The 21671-nt window shown below is 43.5% G+C and overlaps 1 protein-coding gene across 3 annotated transcripts in view; it reads left to right on the top strand.

Annotated features, from left to right (window-relative positions):
- Window positions 1-21671, top strand: part of LOC149366500 (multiple PDZ domain protein-like) — a 234298-nt gene that overhangs the window by 189696 nt on the left and 22931 nt on the right. For all 3 annotated transcript variants that reach the window (XR_016283859.1, XM_089551028.1, XM_089551036.1), the window contains 6 exons: window positions 13218-13423; window positions 14689-14783; window positions 15949-16018; window positions 17718-17774; window positions 18837-19010; window positions 19199-19343. Coding sequence is in view for 2 of the 3 variants with exons in the window: in XM_089551028.1 (XP_089407154.1) it covers window positions 13218-13423; window positions 14689-14783; window positions 15949-16018; window positions 17718-17774; window positions 18837-19010; window positions 19199-19343 (747 nt within the window). In the remaining variant the exon portion in view is untranslated. The remainder of the gene's footprint in view (window positions 1-13217; window positions 13424-14688; window positions 14784-15948; window positions 16019-17717; window positions 17775-18836; window positions 19011-19198; window positions 19344-21671) is intronic.

Here is a 21671-nt window from a genome sequence, read left to right as displayed (position 1 = left end):
GCACTGCGTTGCTTTGTTCCCTCCAAAATCTTCTCCAGAAGATAGTCAGTTCGTGGCATCATGTTTTTTTCTTTCACTTTCTCTTTACCGCATAGGAATCTGTATGTATATTGGGTAAGGGCGTCATGCAGCCCCCTTAAATCTAATTAGTATGTATGTGCAGGCATTTGATACCAAGGTAGCTGGGGTGCTCTCAACCACTGCGAAGGCTGTTTCTGTTGGGCCTAACGCCATACATGCAACACTGTGAGCCGCAACTTGACGGTGGGCTAGTTAAACCTATATTATGGACTCCATAGTTGCACAAGAACTGTGAGTCGAGTCAGTCATTTTTCGAGCTGTGCATCTTCTCAAGCCTTTGTGTTGTACAGTTCATAAGAGAACAATGTTGAGACCATGTCTTCTCGACCATTGCTGCTTTTCTTTCATTGTGCACAGTTATGTATAGTAGATCTAGTGAATGTCACTGCCGATTAGGTCTAATAGGCTAATTTTGGAAGGGCCAAGTTTCTGGAAATCGCAGAATGGTACTGCCTACACTGGACACCGTTTGAGTGCTAATATTTGTTATGAAAGCTTGTAGTCAAGTTGTACCTTTTTTACTGCAAGCACGTCATTAAATGTTCCCTGGCGTTGCGACCAAGAAAAGACCGGGCTGTTCTGGTAAATGCTAGAATGCTAGTTTTAAGGGCAAGGAACATTTATTTGCCTTTTGTCAACTTTCTGCAGTTGTCTGGAATATTCATTTCAAGCGGAAATTGAGATCAATGCTCTATTGAAAATAAAGCTGAAATCACTACAGGCTGTCCTAGAACATGGGCTTCATGATGCACTAAAGCCCCTGAAGAGGGTTTTGTAAATTTGTCTTGCACAAAACAGGGAAACATGTTATTGTACTCTTTTTGATTCTTAACGTCTGAATTGCAAGCAGACTTACAAAGGGAACACCTAATTATTCACCTTTGCTACTCACATCAGTATGTTTCATGCCCGTTAAAGCATTTTGTGCCCTAATTAGTACGCAGTACCGGTTCGCATTTGAAACAAGAGCAGTGGCAATTTTTTCTTGAGGGATGCTGCCTTTTGCTGAAACTCGATTGAGCCTGACTTGTGCATGAGGTAACATGAACTTACCTCAAACGAAGACGAGAAAGGAATTTCACAATCTCGACCACTGTTTGCACAGTGGCCCACAAACTGGCTCGGAATACGCATCAGTTGGCACTTGCGAGGGAGCTTTTGACTGCGGCGTCTTCCACCTAGCTTCCTCACTAAAAGAGGAAGCAGGGGGGTGCCGGGGTGTTTATTGCCGTTTGCCCGCCCTGTATAAAGAGTGACCCAGGCAGACCTAAGCAGTGGTGGCATTTTCGTTTATTGGAATTTAAAACAGCAGCTGCGGGTGGCGAGCAGCGGGGAACAGCAGCGGTGATTTGAGAGTTGTGGGGTTGGGGGCGATGCTTTTATAGCCCCTGGCCTGTTTGTTGCTCCTGGGAGGCGAGGTGAACGGCTTTCCATAGCAGTGTGCTGCAGAAAAGGCGGCAGGGCATGCCTGGCCTGGTATGCAGCCATGCAGGGAGAACAGGAAAAAAGCGTATTCTCTGAGCCATTGCCTTTCTCTGTCCCACACTCTCTCTCTCCCCACCTTGTTTTGTCTCTCTTTTCGGACACGTCGGAGGAAGGTCGTGCCTAAGGTAGTGTCTTTTTGCAGCTTAGTCTTTGGGCTGAATTCAGCATTTAGGCAAAATCGGACGCAGCAAATGATGAACAACTGGTAGACATAGCAGAAATGATTGGTTTTGACTGTGGCCCATATTGATTTTTTTTTTCTCCAGCAACATTTACATTCTGTTCGTTTTCTTTCAAGTTGCGTTCAGCATACATTTAGGACTTGGAAGTTTCTGCATACTATATCTATATATTACTATAGTTCTGTATACTATAATATAGTATATATAATATATAGTATTTGTTATATATAATATGACTTAATTGGAGAGACATGGGAGAGGCGTTTGCCCTACAGTGTGCGCAGTCAGGTTGATGATGATGATGATGATAATATAACTGTGTGTTGGGGTATATTTGTAGCCTAACAGCTTCTTCTTGAGGCTGCAGCTTCCACTAAGGAATGAGACAATTGCAGTTACTCGGCTAAGGTTGAAGTGATAGACAAGTGGGGTTGCAGAAGCTGCTCATAGTGAGGAAGATGATTCATGCTTATCTTTGCACCGAAAAGTACAAAAGTAGATTAGTTTGCTAGGGTGATAACGTCAGCAACGTCAGCATAGGGATGCCATGTGTACTGAATAAACATGATTGTATATTTTGAGTATATTTTGATCCTTAGCTGTGTGAAAATCATTCGAAAGGTTGATGAAAGCCAGTGGATCATGTTATAGAGCATTGTGTATTGAATGTAGGTTGGTATTCATTCTGGTGAGGCAATTTAATTTATCTTTAACTTCCTTTCATCCCTTGCTGGGAGATATTTGTTTCTGCATTTCGCTGCCACTGCGAATTTCATACAGTGCTCGTATTTGACCACAGCTTTCCTTTCTTATTTTGCATTCTGAAAGCGAGGAAATTTGTCGTAGTTCTAGACGTATCACTTTGTGTTTTTCTCCCTTTGTGTTTTGTCTGGCCGACCATGACGCCGTGAGGCTATTGTCTGTTTGCTTTTAAGTTTTTCAAAACAAAGGGGCCAGACAAGAGAGCGACATTCGTTTGACAGCTGTCCTTAGTATGTCATCCACATTGTTGGGAGTTGTTCCTCTCGAGTGCTTCTACGCGGTGGGTACCGGATGATTCCCTGTGAATGAACGTGCTGCACTCGGTGGAAAAATGCATCTCTGTCTCAGTAGGCATCAGGTGCATGCGGAGGCTTGTGCTTACATGGTGGACAGCAGCATTGCTCTTTGTTCAGATTGCACTGAACATTACAGCTTTACTAACTGATCATGAAATCCCTTGAAATAGCGGTTAAACCTGTGAAGTTTGACTTTCAACATTTGCTCTCAATTAATCAAAGTAAACAATCGTCCTGTGGTTGACACGTTGCGGCCGGAATTGATGCTATGCCACTAACCCTCAAATACTACTGTAGTCTGATAAACTTAAGTCTGCAGTGAAGCTCCGCCCACATTGAGGACCACCGCACTGAATTCCTCCACAACAAAAAAGTAGTCCGTTGTTGAAACTTCTATTGTTACCTAAACAAGAAGCTGATAACGAGGAAAAAAAAACTATAAGCTCTAGAATTTAGATACCTGGCTCATTTAATAGAGACAAACATTAAAAAGCTGATTTCGTTTACTGTTCTCAGTGGCTAGCAGAGTAATACAGGATGCCGTAGACAGTGGCCCACCATTGCCAACTGCTTTTTCTTCCAAGTTGTTTCCTACTATAAACTACTATTACAGTCTGCCTTGTGTCATCAGTTAAGGGTTAACTGCAGCAGTCGAAACTACGAAAATGTAAAAAAAAAATCTGAAAAGAAACTAGTAGAGAAGTGAGGGATACATGTGCAAAATTTAATTTTGCACTTATCAGAGGCACCATGCAGCAAATAGATTGGTTTAATTAGTAAGCACATACCGAGCAAGCCAAAAACCTCTCAGAGACGTCTAGCTAGACGTCTCTGAGAGGTTTTTGGCTTGCTGGGATAGTTTACTCTCTGCAGTAAGGTTCTGGCCTGTGCAAGGTTGTTTTGTCTTCTACGCATGTGACATGAGCAGTGTGAAATATAACAAAAACAAAAAGTAATACTTGCATCACCATATTGGCACTGATTTCATGTGTCCATTTGCACAAGTGATGGTAAAACATTGGAGCATCACAGGCAGAGCAGAGAAAAAAAGGTGGAAGACATTCGTGGGTGGACTCTATTTCTACTGCTCTTATTCATTGCTTATCTGTCTCCCACTTATGGGGTAGTAATCTTGTAAGGGTGGGTGCTGTTAAGAGTCTCTTTTTGATGTCTGCAATCAACCTGTAATTATAACCTAAAGCTGAGATAAAAACATAAACGTAGATGAGTTGTACTTATAGTAATGCTCGCGTGAAGACCACGTCACTCTCCACTACTCCTCAACTTAGTGGGAGGTCAGATTTCATTTCATTTCATTTATTGTTCCCTTAAAGGCCCGAAGGCATTACATAAGGGGGGGCATATTGGTTTAAAACGGCGATGATGGGAACATGCATAACAATAAAAAGAACAAGCATACAAACAAACATAAAAGAGGTTATAGTCATATCAGGGTTTCCCAGCAGGTGATACATCATTCATTAAAGATATATCAAGCAATACTCGCTACAAATAGCGCAGAAGTGATCAAGATCTATGTGAGGTGAATTTTTATTTTCTCGGGGAATGTTTTGTGATCAGCGCATGCAGCGATGTCGTTAGGCAGTGAATTCCATAGTGCTATTGCGTTGGGGAAAAATGAGTTGTTTTAAGCACACGTGTGGCCACTGATGCGTGCTATCGGGTTACCGTGACTAAGCCGGGAGGACGTTCGTAGTGGGGCGGTTAATAGAGCGTGCAGTGATCTTGAGTTATGATAAAATGTATGAAGTAAGCATAGGCGGGAAACGACGCGCCGTGATTCTAGTGTTGAGTATTGAGTAGTATTTTGTTTATTTTAGAGGTGATATGGTATTTATTTATTTATTTTGTTTATTTTCAATACTGCAGGCCCCTTTGCGGGGCTCTAGCAGATGGGCATACACACCATTTACACTGAGGCAAGAGCTACATCACACAACACAAGGAAATTTCACAATGCGGCAAGAACACATGCCAAGATAAATCCGGTACAACAGTGGTTCATTTGCCTAACTGATGACAAACAATGTACAATCGGCTCTTGACGAGGTTATCATAAGAAGTAATTACTGTGAGAGCTGTCTTCTTGTCTAGCTACAGTACCCCATTGGCCACGTTTCGATGGAGGTGAAATGCAAGAGGCGCCTGTGTGCTGTGCAATGTCAGCTTACGTTAAAGATCCCCAGGTGGTCGAAATTATTCCAGAGACCTCCACTACAGCACCTCTTTCTCTCTTTCTTCTTTCACTACCACCTTCCTCCCTCCCCTCTGGGCATGGTTGAGGTATCCATTGATAAGTGCGACAGTTACTGCGCCATTTCCTTTCCTGAAAAACCACAAAAAGTGTATACAAATAGTACAACTTAATATGAGATCGTCAAGACTTGCACAAAATCGTATTTTGCAAATACAGATTGCTATTTTCTTTCTTATTGTTGGCATCGGTGTGACATGTAGGCATTGTACAGATGAACTTTCTTTAAAGTTTGCAAAGTAAAGCAGAGAAAGAGTTCAAAAAAGGGTCCATTTTAGTGCATCCTAATGAGTGCATTTCATTGAAGAATGCAGTAATGCTAATTTGCCAAACTGGCTTCGCGTGTATAACTTCCAGCTTTCAAAAATTGATCTCTACTTATTCTATCTAGCAGCTGTTAGCTGGTTAGTTTTGCCTTAATGTAGTTCAACTCTGCCAGTTCAACATTTTCACCTGAAATATATGAGTTTCTAAGTGTTCTCATATTGCACTGCATCTCAGTACAGCTCTTAGCACTATGACATGCACTGCTACTAGCAGGGGTAGCTTGAGAGCAGTCTGGTAGCTATTGTGCATGCGCAGCTGAGCACAGAGGTTTAAGTATACGCAGTTCTATTTTCAAACTGCTTATTGATGGAGGAAGAAAAGAAAGCGGTGCTCTGCACCTTTTTTTTATTATTATTCTGCTTTACAATGCAGCGCTCTCACACAGAGCAACATTGTCACTTTCATGGTGAGTATATGTTCAAAAGCCAAGTTAGTGGAAAATAGCCTCTGTGGCCTTTTCCATGACACATGAGGTGAGGGCGGGACGGCACTACTTTTTGTTCTCTCACCTTCAACTCTGCGAGCACGTGCATGCAGCGTTCCTTTCCTTCTCTTTTTATCCTGGCCTCCCAGCGGCATCGCATTGCATTCTGACAGTCTCCAGCATCATTGTTTCTTCCTGTGCCTTTTGCACGAGGCTGTTTCTCTCTTTCCTTTTTTCTTTTCTCTTTGTGGTGAGCTCTTCTTTCTTTTACTCCTTTGCAAACAGCTTTTGTTATTCTTTTTCCCTTCTCACTCTCTCTCTCTCTAATCTGTCTGGCACTTTTTCGCATTTGCGTGCGTCTCCGTCCTCCTTGCCACCGCAACACCTGCTTTTGACAAAGGGCGCGCGCGTGCCGCCTGCAAAGTCTGCTGGGGTGGAGGGGGGGGGGGGGGGGGGAATTGTGACAGGCGCGTCTTTTTTGCTTTCACACTCCCTCCGCGAAGCGCAATGAAGGCAGTCTATGCGTTCTGGTTTAGGCCTAACTTTGGATCCTTGAAGTTTCTGAGTGGCAAGCCGGACAGGAAAGGTTGGAAAATCGACGGCCTCTTTTTTCGGTCTCGTTGCATTTGCTTGTGACAGCAATGATTCGGTTGTATCTGTTTGTGCAGTAATGGCAGTGGCTTTGTGGCAGGCAGGTAATTGCTCGCTACGCCTGTGGTGCGTCGTTCGGCTCGCAGGCATGCTGCAGCTGCTTTGCTGCATCTGTGGAGCTTCACGGGTCATGCAGATATGTAGTCAGTGTTTACTTTGCAGGGCATTTCATGCTGCCATTTCCTTTGAGTGACATCGGATCTACCTTGAACTATACACTCTTGACAGGCTGTTTGCGTGGATTGAGAGAATAGCAGCAAGATTGCTTTTCTGCTGCCTGCTACAAGATGAGTAGGTATACCATTGGAGCACCTTTTCTGTATATAAGAGGAAAAGCTGATTTTTTTTTGTTTAATGTTATACTTGAAAAAGCATGTTGCTAGGGGTAGCAGTTTTGTTCGTCTGCTTATAGAGTGTCTCCAGTGCTTGTACAATACCCCTCATAATACTTAACTAGCGCTGCTGTGAGAAAGCTGGGCACAGTGCCTTGGCTCGTTTTTGCAACTTTTTTGCTCTTTGAACCTTCACATTTTGTATCGGATGGTTGCCTTAGTGGGATTGTAGTCACGTGTCTACTATTCCTCACTTTTTACACAATGTTGGCATTGTACTTTCTTTTTTTTTTAATATATATAACTCGGGCTTCTTTGTAGTTCACAGCTATAGAGAATTACAAATTACATATTGTGGTGCTTGCATTGGGGGCAGCACTTTCTTTTTCAGTTACTCGGTTTTTGTGCAAGGTAGAAAAAAACAGTTTACGGCTTACTTTGTTCGGTGTTTTTCATCCTGTGGCAGGTGACGCTCACTAATTAGTGCAGGTAAAGCTTGGTCCACAGGTCTTTTGAAGTGCTTTTACCAGTTTATTGTGTGAAGACTTGTCTTTTCTAATACATGAAAGATTATAACTAAAGGTCGCAATACAGTACACCTGGCTTAGGTTTTTAAAGGCCACAAGAAGCTTTACTGTTGACTCTTACAAGCTTTGGCCACGATAGAGTTCATTACCAATAGCTTGGCCAAGATCACCATGGTTAACATGCTTCAGTATTAAGGGGTTCACCATTATGAACTTCTGGGGCAATTCGAATGAAGTATTTGACCACTGTAGCTGTGTATTCTAAGATTGTTTGTTTGCTAAGCTGGGTGCTGGTTCTACAGGTCGGAAGATTTATTTTACAATTTATGTTCTACTGGGTGATACCTTAATCCAGAAGGTAATACATTCAGCAAGAGGAAGAAATATCAATGATAGATTGCAACCTTTTCTTCTGTTACACTTCTTTTAGGGTGAGAATACACTTAACATAAACGGTCATGGTTTTTGGTGTCCGACACATACAGTTTTCTGTCTGAGCACAACAGCTGTCATTGCCTGATGCTGTTCAGAAATATACAGCACCCACGTCTTCATAAACATACATTGCATTAGGTGAAGAAGTGGAGCACCTAGAGTGATTGATGTGTGGCATGGCTTTAATAGTGTGCACCACTTACGTGTCCCTGCGTAACACGCACTGTGCACATGTCCCTGTAGACAGAAGAATAGGCGTAGTCATCATTTCCATCAGGGATTGTTGGCACAATAAGCATATGCTGGTGTAAACGCATTCCTACAATGGTCTAATCTAGCGCTTGATTAAGTCATGACTGCAAGTGACCTTCCTACGCAAAATGGCCTTCTGTGCTAATGTCCGGGCCTGTACTATCTAAACTGCTGTAATGATAGTTAGCTTTTAAGGTACACCAAAACAAAATAAGTCGAAGCGGATACAGAACGAAGTTAACATATAACTGTGTCCAGCAAACGCTGAATTGGGCAGGGGCAGGTTCAGGCAGTGCACTAGCTTATCACAAGGAGTCACTCAGATTGGTCAGAGCATTCTTCATTGTATAGCATTGCTTTCCAAAAGCTTTAGCTTTTCTGTCTTCGCAACAAGCCCGTACATGTGCAATGCCATTTCTTGCCATGGAAGCATGAGCCCCTTTTGGAAACTTTTGTTTTGTTTTTTTTGATGAAAGAAATGAGTCTGTGTTGTTGCAAGGAACAGCTGCAACGGCTTTCAGCCACAGCTGTTAGGCTTACGTCAGGTTTGTTAGTTATTGCTCGGCATGCTTCTCCAGTGCTGGGTCGTGTAGATCCTTACCCCGTGTGCACCTGCCATGCTTTCCTCCCTTGACCGCTTCCTTGTATTCACAGCAGTGCAGCACTGTTGCCCGTGTTAGTGCAACAGTAACAGCAGTCGTTCACATGGCTTACACTGAATCAGATGTCAGGAAAGTGAGTCACTGTGTTGGGAAGCCGTAGAGCTAGTATTTTAAAAACAACCTTGGTCGTTGACTTCAGTATGAACTTGCTCTCATTTGTGATGGAAGTTCATCATTGCTTTACACACAACACTGGAATTGAAAATTGTATATATAAGCAACGCAGTGTCCTGGCAGTCTTGCTAGCAGTGTTCTCAACTCACCACACGGATAATTTACTAGAGGCCTCGTATGAACTCGAACACACTTAGTCGCCACACTTAGGCATGTTAACAAGGTTTTATTACTGGGAGAGGCAGCAGGGAACACGTGACCTGAATTGTTCAAACTTCAACTTAAAAGGTGACTGCTGGGCTAAACATAGCGAGTGATTCTCCTGACAATCCATAAAAACATGAAATGCAATAATTATATGTGAAATAACAATTTAAAAGTGGTAATTAACAATTTTTAGCAAATATGCTTAGTTATTAGTTAAGTAATGCCTGTAATCGTCATGCACGAGTTTCGCTTACATGTTCATATTATTTACAACCGTGTGATACCCTTCACTAGTGGGTTTTCTGTATTGAGTATCAGTATGAAGGGGTAACAAGGCAGGGTATTGTTTAGCCCTAGTCTAATGTGAAGTAAAACTTGTCATTCATCTTTCCATTAGGTTATTTTGTTTTATTCTTAGGGCACTGAAGCCTCAGGCGTGTGTGCTGTAATTTATGCAGGTGTTAACAACACAGCAGTGAAGTCAGTAGTACTAGATGCAGCACTGAAAATAATTCAGCAAGTGTCTGCATAAAACGGCAGCCGTGCAAGCATTGTCTAGCAGGGGTATGGAGGAACCACATGTAAGTATGCTGAAAGATTTATGTAGTGACTACACAGCAACCAGTTTTCTACAAAAGAATTAATGCAATGCTAGTCAGTAAGTGTGTTGGGCAAGGTGAGATAATCTCTGCGGTGTTTCTCACTGCATGCTTACTGGAGGTGTTCAGAGGGTTGGAATTGGGAAGAGTTATGTATAAGAAGGCCTTCACAACTGCTGATTTGTTGGTGACCCAGCCGTGCTAAATAACTCAGTGGAAGAATTGCAGTTCGTAATTTAGAACGTAGACTTGCAAATGAGAGCAGTTGGTTTAAAAGTTGATATGAAGAAAACTGAGGTATGCTGATAAACAGTCCAGCAAAGAAACAGCAGTTTACTGTAGGAGGTGAGGTTCTAGCAATGGCGAGAGAATATGTCTTAAACTGCGAACTGTGTTTTTGTCATTTAGATGTTTTTTCCAGCTATATGTTTCGCTTGTGGCGGAGTATATAGCTGGAATATATAGTTGATAGTACGTGCATTGTGCTGTCATGTTCTTTCTTTGTCCCGTGTTTCTGGGCTGCTTTGCCTTCTTTAAGATGTAGCAATTTGCCCAAGTATCCACCTTAGCACAGAATATGTCTGTCGATGCTAAGCATTAGCTGTAGATTTAGATCACGAGAAAAAAATAACCAGGAGAAAACATAAAAGCAGATTTGAGCACATATAGCAGGCACCCAAAGGGGATGAACAGCAGCTGACCAGTATCCCTCACAAGAAAAGTGTAAAAGATTTGTGTCATGCTGGTATTTATCTATGAGGCTGAAATCTTGAGACTAACAAAAGAAGCTTGATGTTACATTGAGAACAGCAAAGGCGGCTATGGAAAGGAAAATGATAGGGATGACATTGAAAAACAGGAAGAGGGTAAAATGGGTTAGGGAAGAAGCACTAGTTAATGGTAACTATTTGAGGTGTATAGGAGATAGGCTTGGATGGTGCATGTATGACAAAGAGGAGATAACCAATGATTCATTAACCTAAGTGGGCTTCAGGAGAAGGAAAATGTAGCGGGGATCTCGAGAGTTAGGTGGGCAGACGGAATTAGGGAATTTTGGGGGTAGGATGGCCGGAGCTGATGGAGTACAAGGTTAATAGGGATGATGAGTACTGTGGTCATGAATTACTGTGACACTCACTTCAGTAACTTGAACCATAGCTTGGATGGTGGGAAATTAAATTTGCACGAAGCACTGAACCTGAAATGTCATGCATTTGTTTTTTCGGCAGATGTGTGACCACATTGTTTAACATTGTTGTGGTAAACTATTCAGCTTTGGTGCACTCTTGAGGTTGGAATGAGGTTTCGCCTTAATTTATTTGTTCGCAGTGAACTCTTTTCTTATACCTGATTCAGGGCATGTGTAATGCAGTTCTGGAAGGGAACTTTGTTTCTTGTTCTCCTCTTGTTTACAAAGAAAGTAAAGGTGACACAGGCTCTGTTTTGAGCATAGTATCTGTGCTTGGTCAGACACATATGTATGTATATATTTTTCATATCATGGATGTTGAATGTAAGATTGGAAGCCGTGACATGAATTTCGATGTAATTTTTATGTTTCGCTTATGCTCTTAAGAGTCATATTATAGTTTAATTTTCTTTTGTAAAAAAAAAAAACATTTATCACCACGTGCAACTAACCACACATACAAAAGTATAGAGTGTGAGTTAGTTTACACCGTATGTATGAGACCTATTCTAATGCAATCCTTGAAAACTTTTGCTGGGTGCTCTGGCACACTCCTATTCAGGCTTTATGACATCCATCCTTGCTAGCTGATGAATCTAGAAATATATGTGCTGCTGTCAGTGAACTTCAATCTGTCACTCAGATAATTGGGGCTGCAGTGTGGGACATCTGTTGCGCTTGCCAGCGGAATTTTATCTGTGCTCTCTTTGTGTGCTTGCTTGATAGCACCGAGCAGTCAGGCGAGGCAGCCCAGTTGTTTTTTAAACGCATGAAAAAGATGTCGGATATCTCTCGGGGTGAGCCGGAAATTTCCATGTTCTTTGTGAAGAATTACTGTCTGATCTCTTTTTTTTTTGTAGAATATAGCTTCATTAAACTAATTAGTTTTCAGTGTTTATGATTCCACCTGTAGAAAATATGGCAATCTGTTGCCTTTGCTGTACACACTAACATGTTGTATTTGCTCTGTACAACTTGGCCAAGGTGGCTGATTAGTAGTCAGTACGAACTCCCCCCTGACCTTTATTATTTCACTCTTACTTATGGCATAGGCAACAAAGCTGCCAATGCTGAAAATGAGGCATCTGTTAGAATATAGCTTCCTTATGCAGATTGCAGGTTGGCTTGTACCACTACATTACTGCTACCTTTTTGTGTGTCTCGGGAACGAGAATGTAAAGCTACATCAACATTTCATCATATGTCAACATAGTGTGTGTGTCTATATACAGGGCGTCCCAGCTAACTTTAGCCAGGGTTTAAAAATATGTCGCGATACTCAAAAGATGATGCGACCAAATGCATGTTGCTGGCTATTGTATGGAGCAAGTCGTGACACTATTTTTGTATTGTGCTTAGTCGAGGTTAATTAGCCAACTTCTCAAGGAACGAAGACAGGTGAAAATTCCAGTGAGAAAGTTGTAGAACGGTCTGTCCGCAAATAATCCAATTGGAGAGTTTTTAACTTTGTATCTATTACGTATTAGCTTTTTTTTTTTTTCACTCACTTCAGATGCCCGCGAAATACAAAAAGATACCACATGACATGCTCGCTTGCAGGCCGCAATTGCAGTGCTCTCAAACATTGCGCCTACTAATGAACAGCTCATTTTGCCGGTTGTGATTCCGCTAAAATGGTGACAGGGCTGCGACACAGGCACTGGCTGTAGGATTTACGCCAGTGATAAATGCTACTGATAAAGACTAGCGATAAGGGCCAGTGATAAGGGCGGTGTCTGCTTATCGCTATCATGAACCAGCCAAATGAGCTGTTCGTTTGTAGTCGCAACATATGAGAGCACTGCAATCGTGGCCTGTTAGCGCGCATGTCACATGATATTTTTTTGTATTTAGCGGGCATCTGAAGTGAGTGAAAAGAAAAAGCTAATACGTAATAGGTGAAAAGTTAAAAACTCTCCAGTTGGATGTTTTGTGGACCGTTGCACAACTTTCCCATTGCAATTTTTTGCCTCTCTTCATTGCTTGCAAAGATGTTCGACTAATTGTTCAATTAAGCGCAATACAAAAATAGTGTGACTGGCTCCATACAATAGCCAGCAACATGCATTTGCTGACTGCTGACCCGAAAGACACGGGTTCGATCCCGGCCGCGGAGGTTGAATTTCCTTGGAGGCGAACTTCTCGATTCCCGTGTACTGTTCCATGTCGGTGCACGTTAAAGAACCCCAGGTGGTCGAAAATCTCGGAGCCCTTCACTACAGCGTCCCTCATAGCCTTAGTCGCTTTAGGATGTTAAACCCCCATAAACTAAACTTTTTCATCATGAACTTGAACCGAATCGCCCAAGTTTTGGCGTCTTGTGACTCATGTGCGTTTGCCAACCAAGCTGATTTCGAATTTGAGTCCCATTCTGAATGCCATTGGTTTCTTCTGCTTCGTTCGTTCTCCTTCTGCAGAGAAGATAGAGCGCAAGTACCAGGAGCTGAAGCTGGCCGGGGGTGAGCTGCTCCTGGTGGAGCTGCAGAAGGGCCCCAGTGGTCTGGGTCTCTCGCTGGCGGGCAACAAGAACCGTAGCCGCATGAGCGTCTTCGTGTGCGGCCTCCACCCCAACGGCCAGGCCGCCCGCGATGGCCGCATACGGGTTGCCGACGAGCTCCTCGAGGTGCGTCAAACTCGCCACCCCCATCACTCTTCTTTACTCCTCATTCTTTCGTGCTGAACGACTGATTTATTATAAGAGCGTCAGCTCTTACTCACCACGTTTTGAGATTTCGTGGGGTCTGCTACCACCCTGAGATCACAGCGCCATCTGGGGCAGCAACTACTCATCACGTTTAGAGGTTCCGGGGGGGTCTGCTACCACCCTGAGATCACAGCACCATCTGGGGCAGCAACTAGAAAACAGCACATCTCGCAGTGAGACTTGCAATGCCATCTACAATAGAATTGTAGAAACAACCATATCAATTCTAGTGAACCAAACAGCTAACGCTTGTTACTTCAACGTCTTCCAGATGGCGGCGGCCTTTTTTTGCAATTCTTTTAGAATGGCTGTCACTGAGAATCGGTCGATGCATGGTGGTATCGTTTGAGTGGTAAGGGTGTTCACAGCACACAGCGCACTGATAGCTTGATTTGGCCTCAACGAAACTGCTCAATCACTGGTTCTTGTAGCGTGTTGCATGGATCATGAGTTGGATATTGCCGCGTCCCACCACACAAAGTCCTTGTGACATAAACTCGTTGGCATTCACCTGCAAGGTTTCAGACAACATAGCCGGCAGCCATGAACCTACCATATAGTCGGTGCCTTCAGAGTGCGTATGCCGCAGCATCTGGCCGACATCTCCTCCGCTTAATTGCCGCTGAGTTTATACTTGGTGTGTTGGGGCTGGGTTCCACATCTTCGTTGATGAGGCATTTTGTAACGGCTAGTGCCAGGGCAGAAGGCAATTGGATGTTCAGCTAGGTGCTACTGCACGAAAACTGCTTATCTTGTAGCACGCACACAGACAAACTCCATCGCTGCCAGTCCTGTTGTTTGTACACTCACACTGCATCCATACACGTGTATGGACACGGTAAAAGCCAGTCAGGATTGTTGTCCTAACTGTTTCAGTTTCAACGCTGCCACATTGTTCTTAGAACATCCGGATTAAAAATATATGAAAAAAATTGTGTGCATAATACTTTTCTAAAGCAGTCTTGGGGTCGTTTGGAGAAAGTCAAGATCAATCAAGTTAGGACGTACTACCAGTTTCAGCTTGGTGTACGTTTCCCTGTTATAATGAATTTGCAGTGCATAGTACTGTTGCGATTACTGAGGGGCTTCTGTATCTTTGACAACTTACTGCTAGCATCGGGCGTGCTGCTTATCATTTATCTCACTTCTAATCTTCTGCGGTTACTTTCTTGCCTTTAACACAGGTGAATGGGGTTGTGATGTACGGCCGGTGTCACCTCAATGCCTCAGCCATCATCAAGAGTCTTCCTGGTCCCACGTACAAGTTTGTCCTTCATAGGTGAGAACTGCTCGGAATCCCTGTGTCTCGCCTCTGTGTGTTTAATGTGCTTCTTGCTTTAGTATCCCGTAGAAATGCCTCCATCTCTGTGTATCTTCGTGGTGTAATTTCATGTTATGTTTCTGTTATGTAGTCACGAAATTTACATTGTATTTCACCATTCTGTATGTGTGCCATTTTGATGGAACCAAACTCTAAATATGGCAATGCACTGAGATTTCAATGCGTTTTAAAGAAATCCGGTCAAAATTGATGCTGAGCCCTTTACTATCGCAAGCTACTGACAGTCAAGCTTAATTGCAAACCATGGATGGATAAGACATACCAAGTGCTACTTGTCCTCGCTCTTTTTTCATGGGAAATGCTTTCTGCAGACAGTAACAACCTGTTCTTTTCTTACTCTTAGTTTTATTCACAAAATGTGTTGCGACATTTGCTGTGCTTATCTTCAGGTTTTGAGCCTGTGCTATGCTTTAGCGTCATGGGTGGGGCTTTGTTTGCATTAATTATCATTTCCCTTTCCTTAGCATTTAGGGATTTTTGAAGTCGTCTTATTTTAATGAAACTTATACTGTAGGTTTTTCACTTGTTCCTCATTACTTCCTCCAAGTTTGGCAGCCATGTGACATTTCATTCTGCCATAAATCGATTTTAAAGTTTGCCATTGTCATCGTTTCAGTTGACATGATTTCTGCAGGCAGCACAGCATTTTCGGCGTTACAAACATTCCTCACACCTTAATATACCTACTTCCCCCTTCAGTCGCTAAATTTTGAGACCTGTATTAGGCTGCTTTAGCCATTTTATGGAAGGACTCATCGTTGTCAGTCGCTTCTTCAGCCATTCAACACACATAGGATCATTTTCCTGATAATGTTAGTGACGTCGTCACTGTATTACACGAAACATCGTCTCTGGTCATGGACTAGGTTTCAGTTATGGTTTGGTTGTTTTCGCTTTTTAAAGTGGCTCCGCTGTGTATTTTGAGCAGCAGTTTGTTGTGGTTGAGAGAAGGGACTGCAAGGGATGCGATGCCACTATCAAACCAAGATGTTCAGTATACCTCTATATTCAATATACCTCTATATACTTCTAATATATCTCAATATACCTCTATATATCAATATACCAGAATGTTCAGTGCCTCTCTTCTTCCTTGTGACAGGAGAGAGGATGCAGTGGAGGACATGGCAGTGAAGCCCCTCACCCAGTACCCCATGCAACTGGACGAGCAGGTGAGGAAAAGTGGGGACATGCTTTTCTATCACCACTCCTTGGGACAATGTTTCGAAACAAAATCGCTTTACTTGCAGAGGGAGTGGGTGCCTACATTTCCTCAGTGACCCACCAAAAACATTCGTTTCATTACTGTGTAAGTGCCAGTGTAAGTGGCGCCATCTGGTGTCACAGGGGGACACTAACATATGCGGGAATACCATGGAGTGGCGCGAGGGGCGTGACTGCCTGACGGGGACGTGTTGTGAGTGTGGGGAGCATGGCTGTGGTGTGTACAGAAGGGTGTGGTATATGCGTGGTTGATGCGTGACCGTTGGCACGCGAAGGACGCAGGCATTGTGAGGTGTGCACGATGGTGGGGCTTAAAACTATGCAGTAAAACGTGTCCTGACAACCGCCATGATTGAGTTCTGCATGTTACTCTACGTTACCAAGTGATAGAAGTTAGCAGTGGTAAAAGGGCGTGCGCAGTTTTTCTAAGAGGTTCATAGAGGTTCTAGAGGTCACTAGAGGTGGCTTTTTGGCTTTCCTAAAAAACAAAAGCAGTGAGTCGTAAAAACATATTTTTGATCTGCACCTCTTGTCATCATTTTAGGTGTCTTGACAAGGCTTAGAGAGATGTAAACATGCTGTAGAACGGCAAAATGCTTTGCACTTTTCCGAGTGTCGAAACTTTCATATTTCCTTCTTTTCTGGCTCACATTTTTCTTTACATTTTTGTACGTTTTCCTAGCATTTTCCTAGCAGTCATCTGCTAGCACATGTGAAGCAACTGGCCTGTCATGTTATCACATGTCAGGCACCAGGTATACAGCAGCATCAGGGGTCTAGTTGTGCGGCCAAAAAACTGAGCATGATATGAAAGCCTTGCAGGTACATTCATTGGTTTAAAAAATGAGAATAGACTACTAGTATCTATTTGTTTGACTGTTTGGTGCAACACGCGTCACACTTAACGAATGCAAAAGAGCACAGACACGGCAACCACTCAAGCGGAGTGGTCCTGCGTATGTCCAGTTCCGTTCCTGTGTCCGCGTTTTTCCATTTTGGCTGAGTTTCAGAACTTAAGTTTCAGATGTAGGGAATACATAGCACACACTCAGATTGTTTTGGGTGCAGATGTTATGTGTGCTTATGAAGTGGCACACGTGCCATGTAATTTGCACAAATCCTGTTTTTGTAGTGAGTTCTTGATAACTTTTTTTAAAATCAGGGCCAGTGCAATTTTTTTATGGAAAGCTTTTTACTCGGAAGGGGTCCCTGTCTCCACCTTTCCATTAAACCTGCTTCTTTGTATGCATTGTAAGGTATAGTCATAGAAAAAACTTTGAGGAATGCGGATTCGCAGGAAATATTTATAGCACTGCAGTCATGCAGAACAGGTCAATGAAGTGCATGGAAGCATGGGGAGACATTCGTGCTCCATTTGCTAGAAGAGTGCCATCTGACCTGCTAGCGAGGCAACACAGAAATTAATGATCTTTCATGAATCCGGATCCCACAAACTTTTTTCCACCATGGCTGTAAATCTAAATTCTCAAGTGACAGTTTTTTTTTTAAAGTCACTGTTTTCAGAATGATGCCTTTCACTGAACTTTATGCTGCAGCAGAAAACTTGGCCTAGTTTTTCACTGCTGTTGTGCATGGTAATTCAGAGACATGATTAATGCCTATTTCATGTGTATGCTTTCTCCACAGGGGCACGAAGTAAAATATGCAAACTACCGGGGAGTTAGGACCGTAACCGTGAAAAAGGTCAGTGCCTGCAGTGCATTAGAGTGAGCACCTTCATCACTCATTCTAGATGCTAACAAAATTGCTTTGCTTGTAATTCATGAGAAGCTCCAGATCCTTCAAACTATTTTGCTTACGCTGCTTGATGTCATGCCAAGACTGTACTTCTTTTGACTGCTTGTGTCAGATGCCACTAAGGTTACAGCATTGAGACGTTACAAAAGGAATATTGAAAAATAGCTTGAGGCCTTGTTTTAGTCAATATTTTTTATATGTTGTCGATGCGCAATTGTATCTGTTGTGAGCTGCATGGAATTCATATACGAGATGCCAATCAGGTTGGCAGCTTTCAGAGTCTGTGGATTATGCTGTTTTGTGCATGTGGACTGAAATCAAGGTTATCTCACTGATTGAGAAAAGCACCTTGGTGGGAAGAATTTGGGCGAAACAAAATAGCATGTGGTGTCAATTTCACTAATCTGTGATGTTGGAGTTGGAAGTGCCTATACAAAAAGCAGCTCAGGCTGCCAGTTGACCTTCTGTCATAGCAACTGTACCTACATGACACCAGTTCATTCACTGCATAATTTTTTTTTAAATTTCATGTCAGAGAGCGATGTGCAGTATTAAAGGTAATTGACTGGGGTAGAGCCAATAAATAAAGAGCTATGTTGCTCACTGGTACTGTTTTGCTAAGCAATATTACTTGGTGCAACACTACGTTGTGTGTGTGCACTTTACTGTAGCTGCCTCTCACCGCCGCCGCGGTGGCTCAGCGGTTACGGCACTCGGCTGCTGACCCGAAAGACACAGGTTTGATCCCGGCCGTGGTGGCTGAATTTCGATGAAGGCGAAATTCTAGAGGCCCGTGTACTGTGCGATGTCAGTGCACATTAAAGAACCCCAGGTGGTCGAAATTTCCGGAGCCCTCCACTACGGCGTCCCTCATAGCCCGAGTTGCTTCGGGACGTTAGACCCCCATAAACTAAACTCTTGTTCACCTTTCGGGAGGGCAGAACAGGTCTGGAGAATTTTTTTAATTTCTATTTTCTTCCGGGCTACCGGAATGCATGCATTACCCAGGGGACGCATGGCCTGGGCATCATGATCCTGGAGGGCCGCCATGCAGAGGCCGGTCAGGGCATCTTCGTCTCGGACATCCAGGAGGGCAGCCCCGCCCACCAAGCCGGTCTGGGAGTGGGCGACATGATCCTTGACGTCAACGGCACCGACGTCTCTGGTGCTGACTACGAGACGGTGGGCACGGCATTTGTGTGCTACAGTGAAACCTCGTTACAAGAGACACTTGGTTATAAGAGAGATATTCTGCGAAAATCGTTTCGCTTTTAGCTGAACTGGTCAGCCATTGCATCATTATTGCACACGCTTCAGTGAAGCAGGTTTCACATACTGAATCGCTTCATCAACCTGTGGTGCACCTGCAGGTGGCGCAGCTACTGAAGCAGGCGGAAGGAGTGCTGACGCTAATCGTGGCGCGGCCCATGGGCAACGTGGTGCCGCTGCTCAAGAAGAAGTCCGCTTCCATCGAAACCCAGGAGCCCTCCCGGACTGTTCCGTCGAACCGCAAGAGTGAGTGCTCCGTTGTGGACCTCTCGCCTGCTTTCTCTCGGGACTAGCATGAGGTTTTGCTGTGGGCATGTCTGGTTGGGAACAATGCCTACGCAGGGGAATTTTATATATCAAGAGGAAGAAATGGACTTGGGCAGGGCATGTAATACGAAGGTAAGATTACCGCTGGTCCCTAAGGGTAACGGAGGGGATTCCAAGAGAAGGCAAGCGTAGCAGGGGGCGAAAGAAAGTTAGGCGGGTGGATGACATTAAGAAGTTGCGGGGATACGGTGGCTGCAACTGGCTAAGGACAGGGTTAATTCGAGAGGCATGGGAGAGGCCTTTGCCCTGCAGTGGGCGTAGTCAGGCTGATGATGATGATGAAAAAACTTTCTTGAGGAAATGATTGGAGTGGATGAAGCATGTCTTTACGATTGTGATTTACTGGATAAAATTTGAACTGCCATTTCGCACGTTCTCTCTTTGAAACTCAGTGGAGTGGATTGTTAATATGAACAGAGCTAATTTGAACTTCCAGATAACTTTAGCTGATGCTTTGGTCCTGCCTTCATTGAGTGTTCTAATCAGGGCTCCCATCAACTTGACCTCCGCATACTTCAAACAAATTTTTGGTCTCCTTTCAATTCAAGTTACAGAGAGCTGACTGTACATACTTTCATTTCAGAGGTTGCACTTTGGTGCCCAATTAAGCATGTTGATTGCTGAGAATAATGTTGTACAAGGTTCCCTTCTAGATGCTGCTAAGTGTGCAGTGAGCCACAGGTGTAAGCTTTGGTGGGCTGTTTAAATCTTTGGTTTCATTTTAAACAACCCTATTCCAACCAGTAAAGACCAATTGGAACTATCAGAAACACAGTTGGAGCCTATTGGAATCTTGTTCATCCACTTGGTACATACTAGTTGGAACCTGTTGGAATCTGATTCCGCTTAGTTTTCCATCTAGTTAGTTCCATTTCTGTTTTCTGGGATTGTATTTGTATCCTTGTAATAAAAGTCAGCCGCTGTGAGCCAGTTCCATGGGACCTCTCCTCTTTAGTGTGCCATGTCCTTCGTGCCATTTCTTTTATAGTATAAAACTGAAAGCCTCCAAGTGAATTGATGACATTCCACTTGCGTGCTGCCCTGTCTAGGACTGGGGACGATACGCTGGCTCCATGATCTGCTTCGGCGTAGCTCAACTGACGACAGCCAGGGTTATCTGTAGCACGGCACCACACTAACACAGCCATGCCTTTTGCACACACTGTCCGACCTTTGGCCTGGCATTCCAAGAGCACACTGGCAATGCAGACAAAGTTCCAAAATGCAGTCTCGAGGGAAAAATGGCAGCGGGAGAAAAATCATGACAAGCTTGACAGCTGGCAGAGGGCGATACTTGACCTTCTGAAATGTTGCGCAGGGGATAAAACAAATGCCAGCTGCTGCAGTGCAAATGCACATCGGTGCAGTCTCTGGTTTCAGAGATAAGTGTCTCGTTTAAGCAGAAGTTTTTCACAGATGCAGCATTCTTGGTGGCGTGTTTTATTTTATTTTAATTTTTTGTACCATAACATCGCACATGGTCACCACACTTGCCTGATTTGTGCAGATTGAGAAAGGCATCGTGCCATCCGTAGCAGTGTCGCACACTAAAAAAAGTCGCCACCGGTTAGCACGCCTGTTTTAACGTGAGGTTTAGTGACAGCTGTTTGTGGTGCAGAATGTGCCGTTTGCCACACCGCAAAATGGTGTCCTGTGCGTAGTGGCGCAAACGGCGAAAGTGCTAGTTCGGTGGTGCAGCAATTGGTGCAGCGCTGCTCCCATTTCGTCCCCAGTGGTCCTTCGTATCACACGCAGTTGCTGCAGAGCCTTAAAGGGACACTGTGGAAAACTCCATTCTCTGTAAAAAAATTTTCTGTGGCTTTTTCTGGCTATGGTGATGTTTGACCAGCAGGAAAATGTGCATTCATGTCTGAGAAAATTTACCAATTAAAAAATTTTCCTGCCACTCAATTCAAGATTGTAACATCTGCACCGAAAAGGTCGTCTGAGGTTGTGACAAAAAGGTCATGACATTTGCACCGAATTTCTATATTTTAAGGAGAGACGTGGGTGTCCCAGCGGTGAAAATTTTTGTTTTGGCATAGAGGGATGAAATTTGGCACGGTTATTGGGAAATTCATTAAAGGATTAAATACACATTTTCACTCATATACACTCTATAGTTTTGACATTATAAATTTGTATGTGCTTCACTGCTACACCAAACTTGCAGATAGACTGGCGTTGCAACAAAACGTAATAGGAGCCTAGAGTCACTCTTAACTTTTAGCCAAAGGAATGGTTCAT

This window comes from Amblyomma mixtum, chromosome 1 (genome assembly GCF_055824585.1).
Source record: "Amblyomma mixtum isolate Tamu chromosome 1, ASM5582458v1, whole genome shotgun sequence".
Lineage (NCBI taxonomy): Eukaryota > Metazoa > Arthropoda > Arachnida > Ixodida > Ixodidae > Amblyomma > Amblyomma mixtum.
The sequence above is the reverse complement of the archived record's forward strand: the minus strand, read 5'-3'. Positions and strand labels throughout refer to the sequence as shown.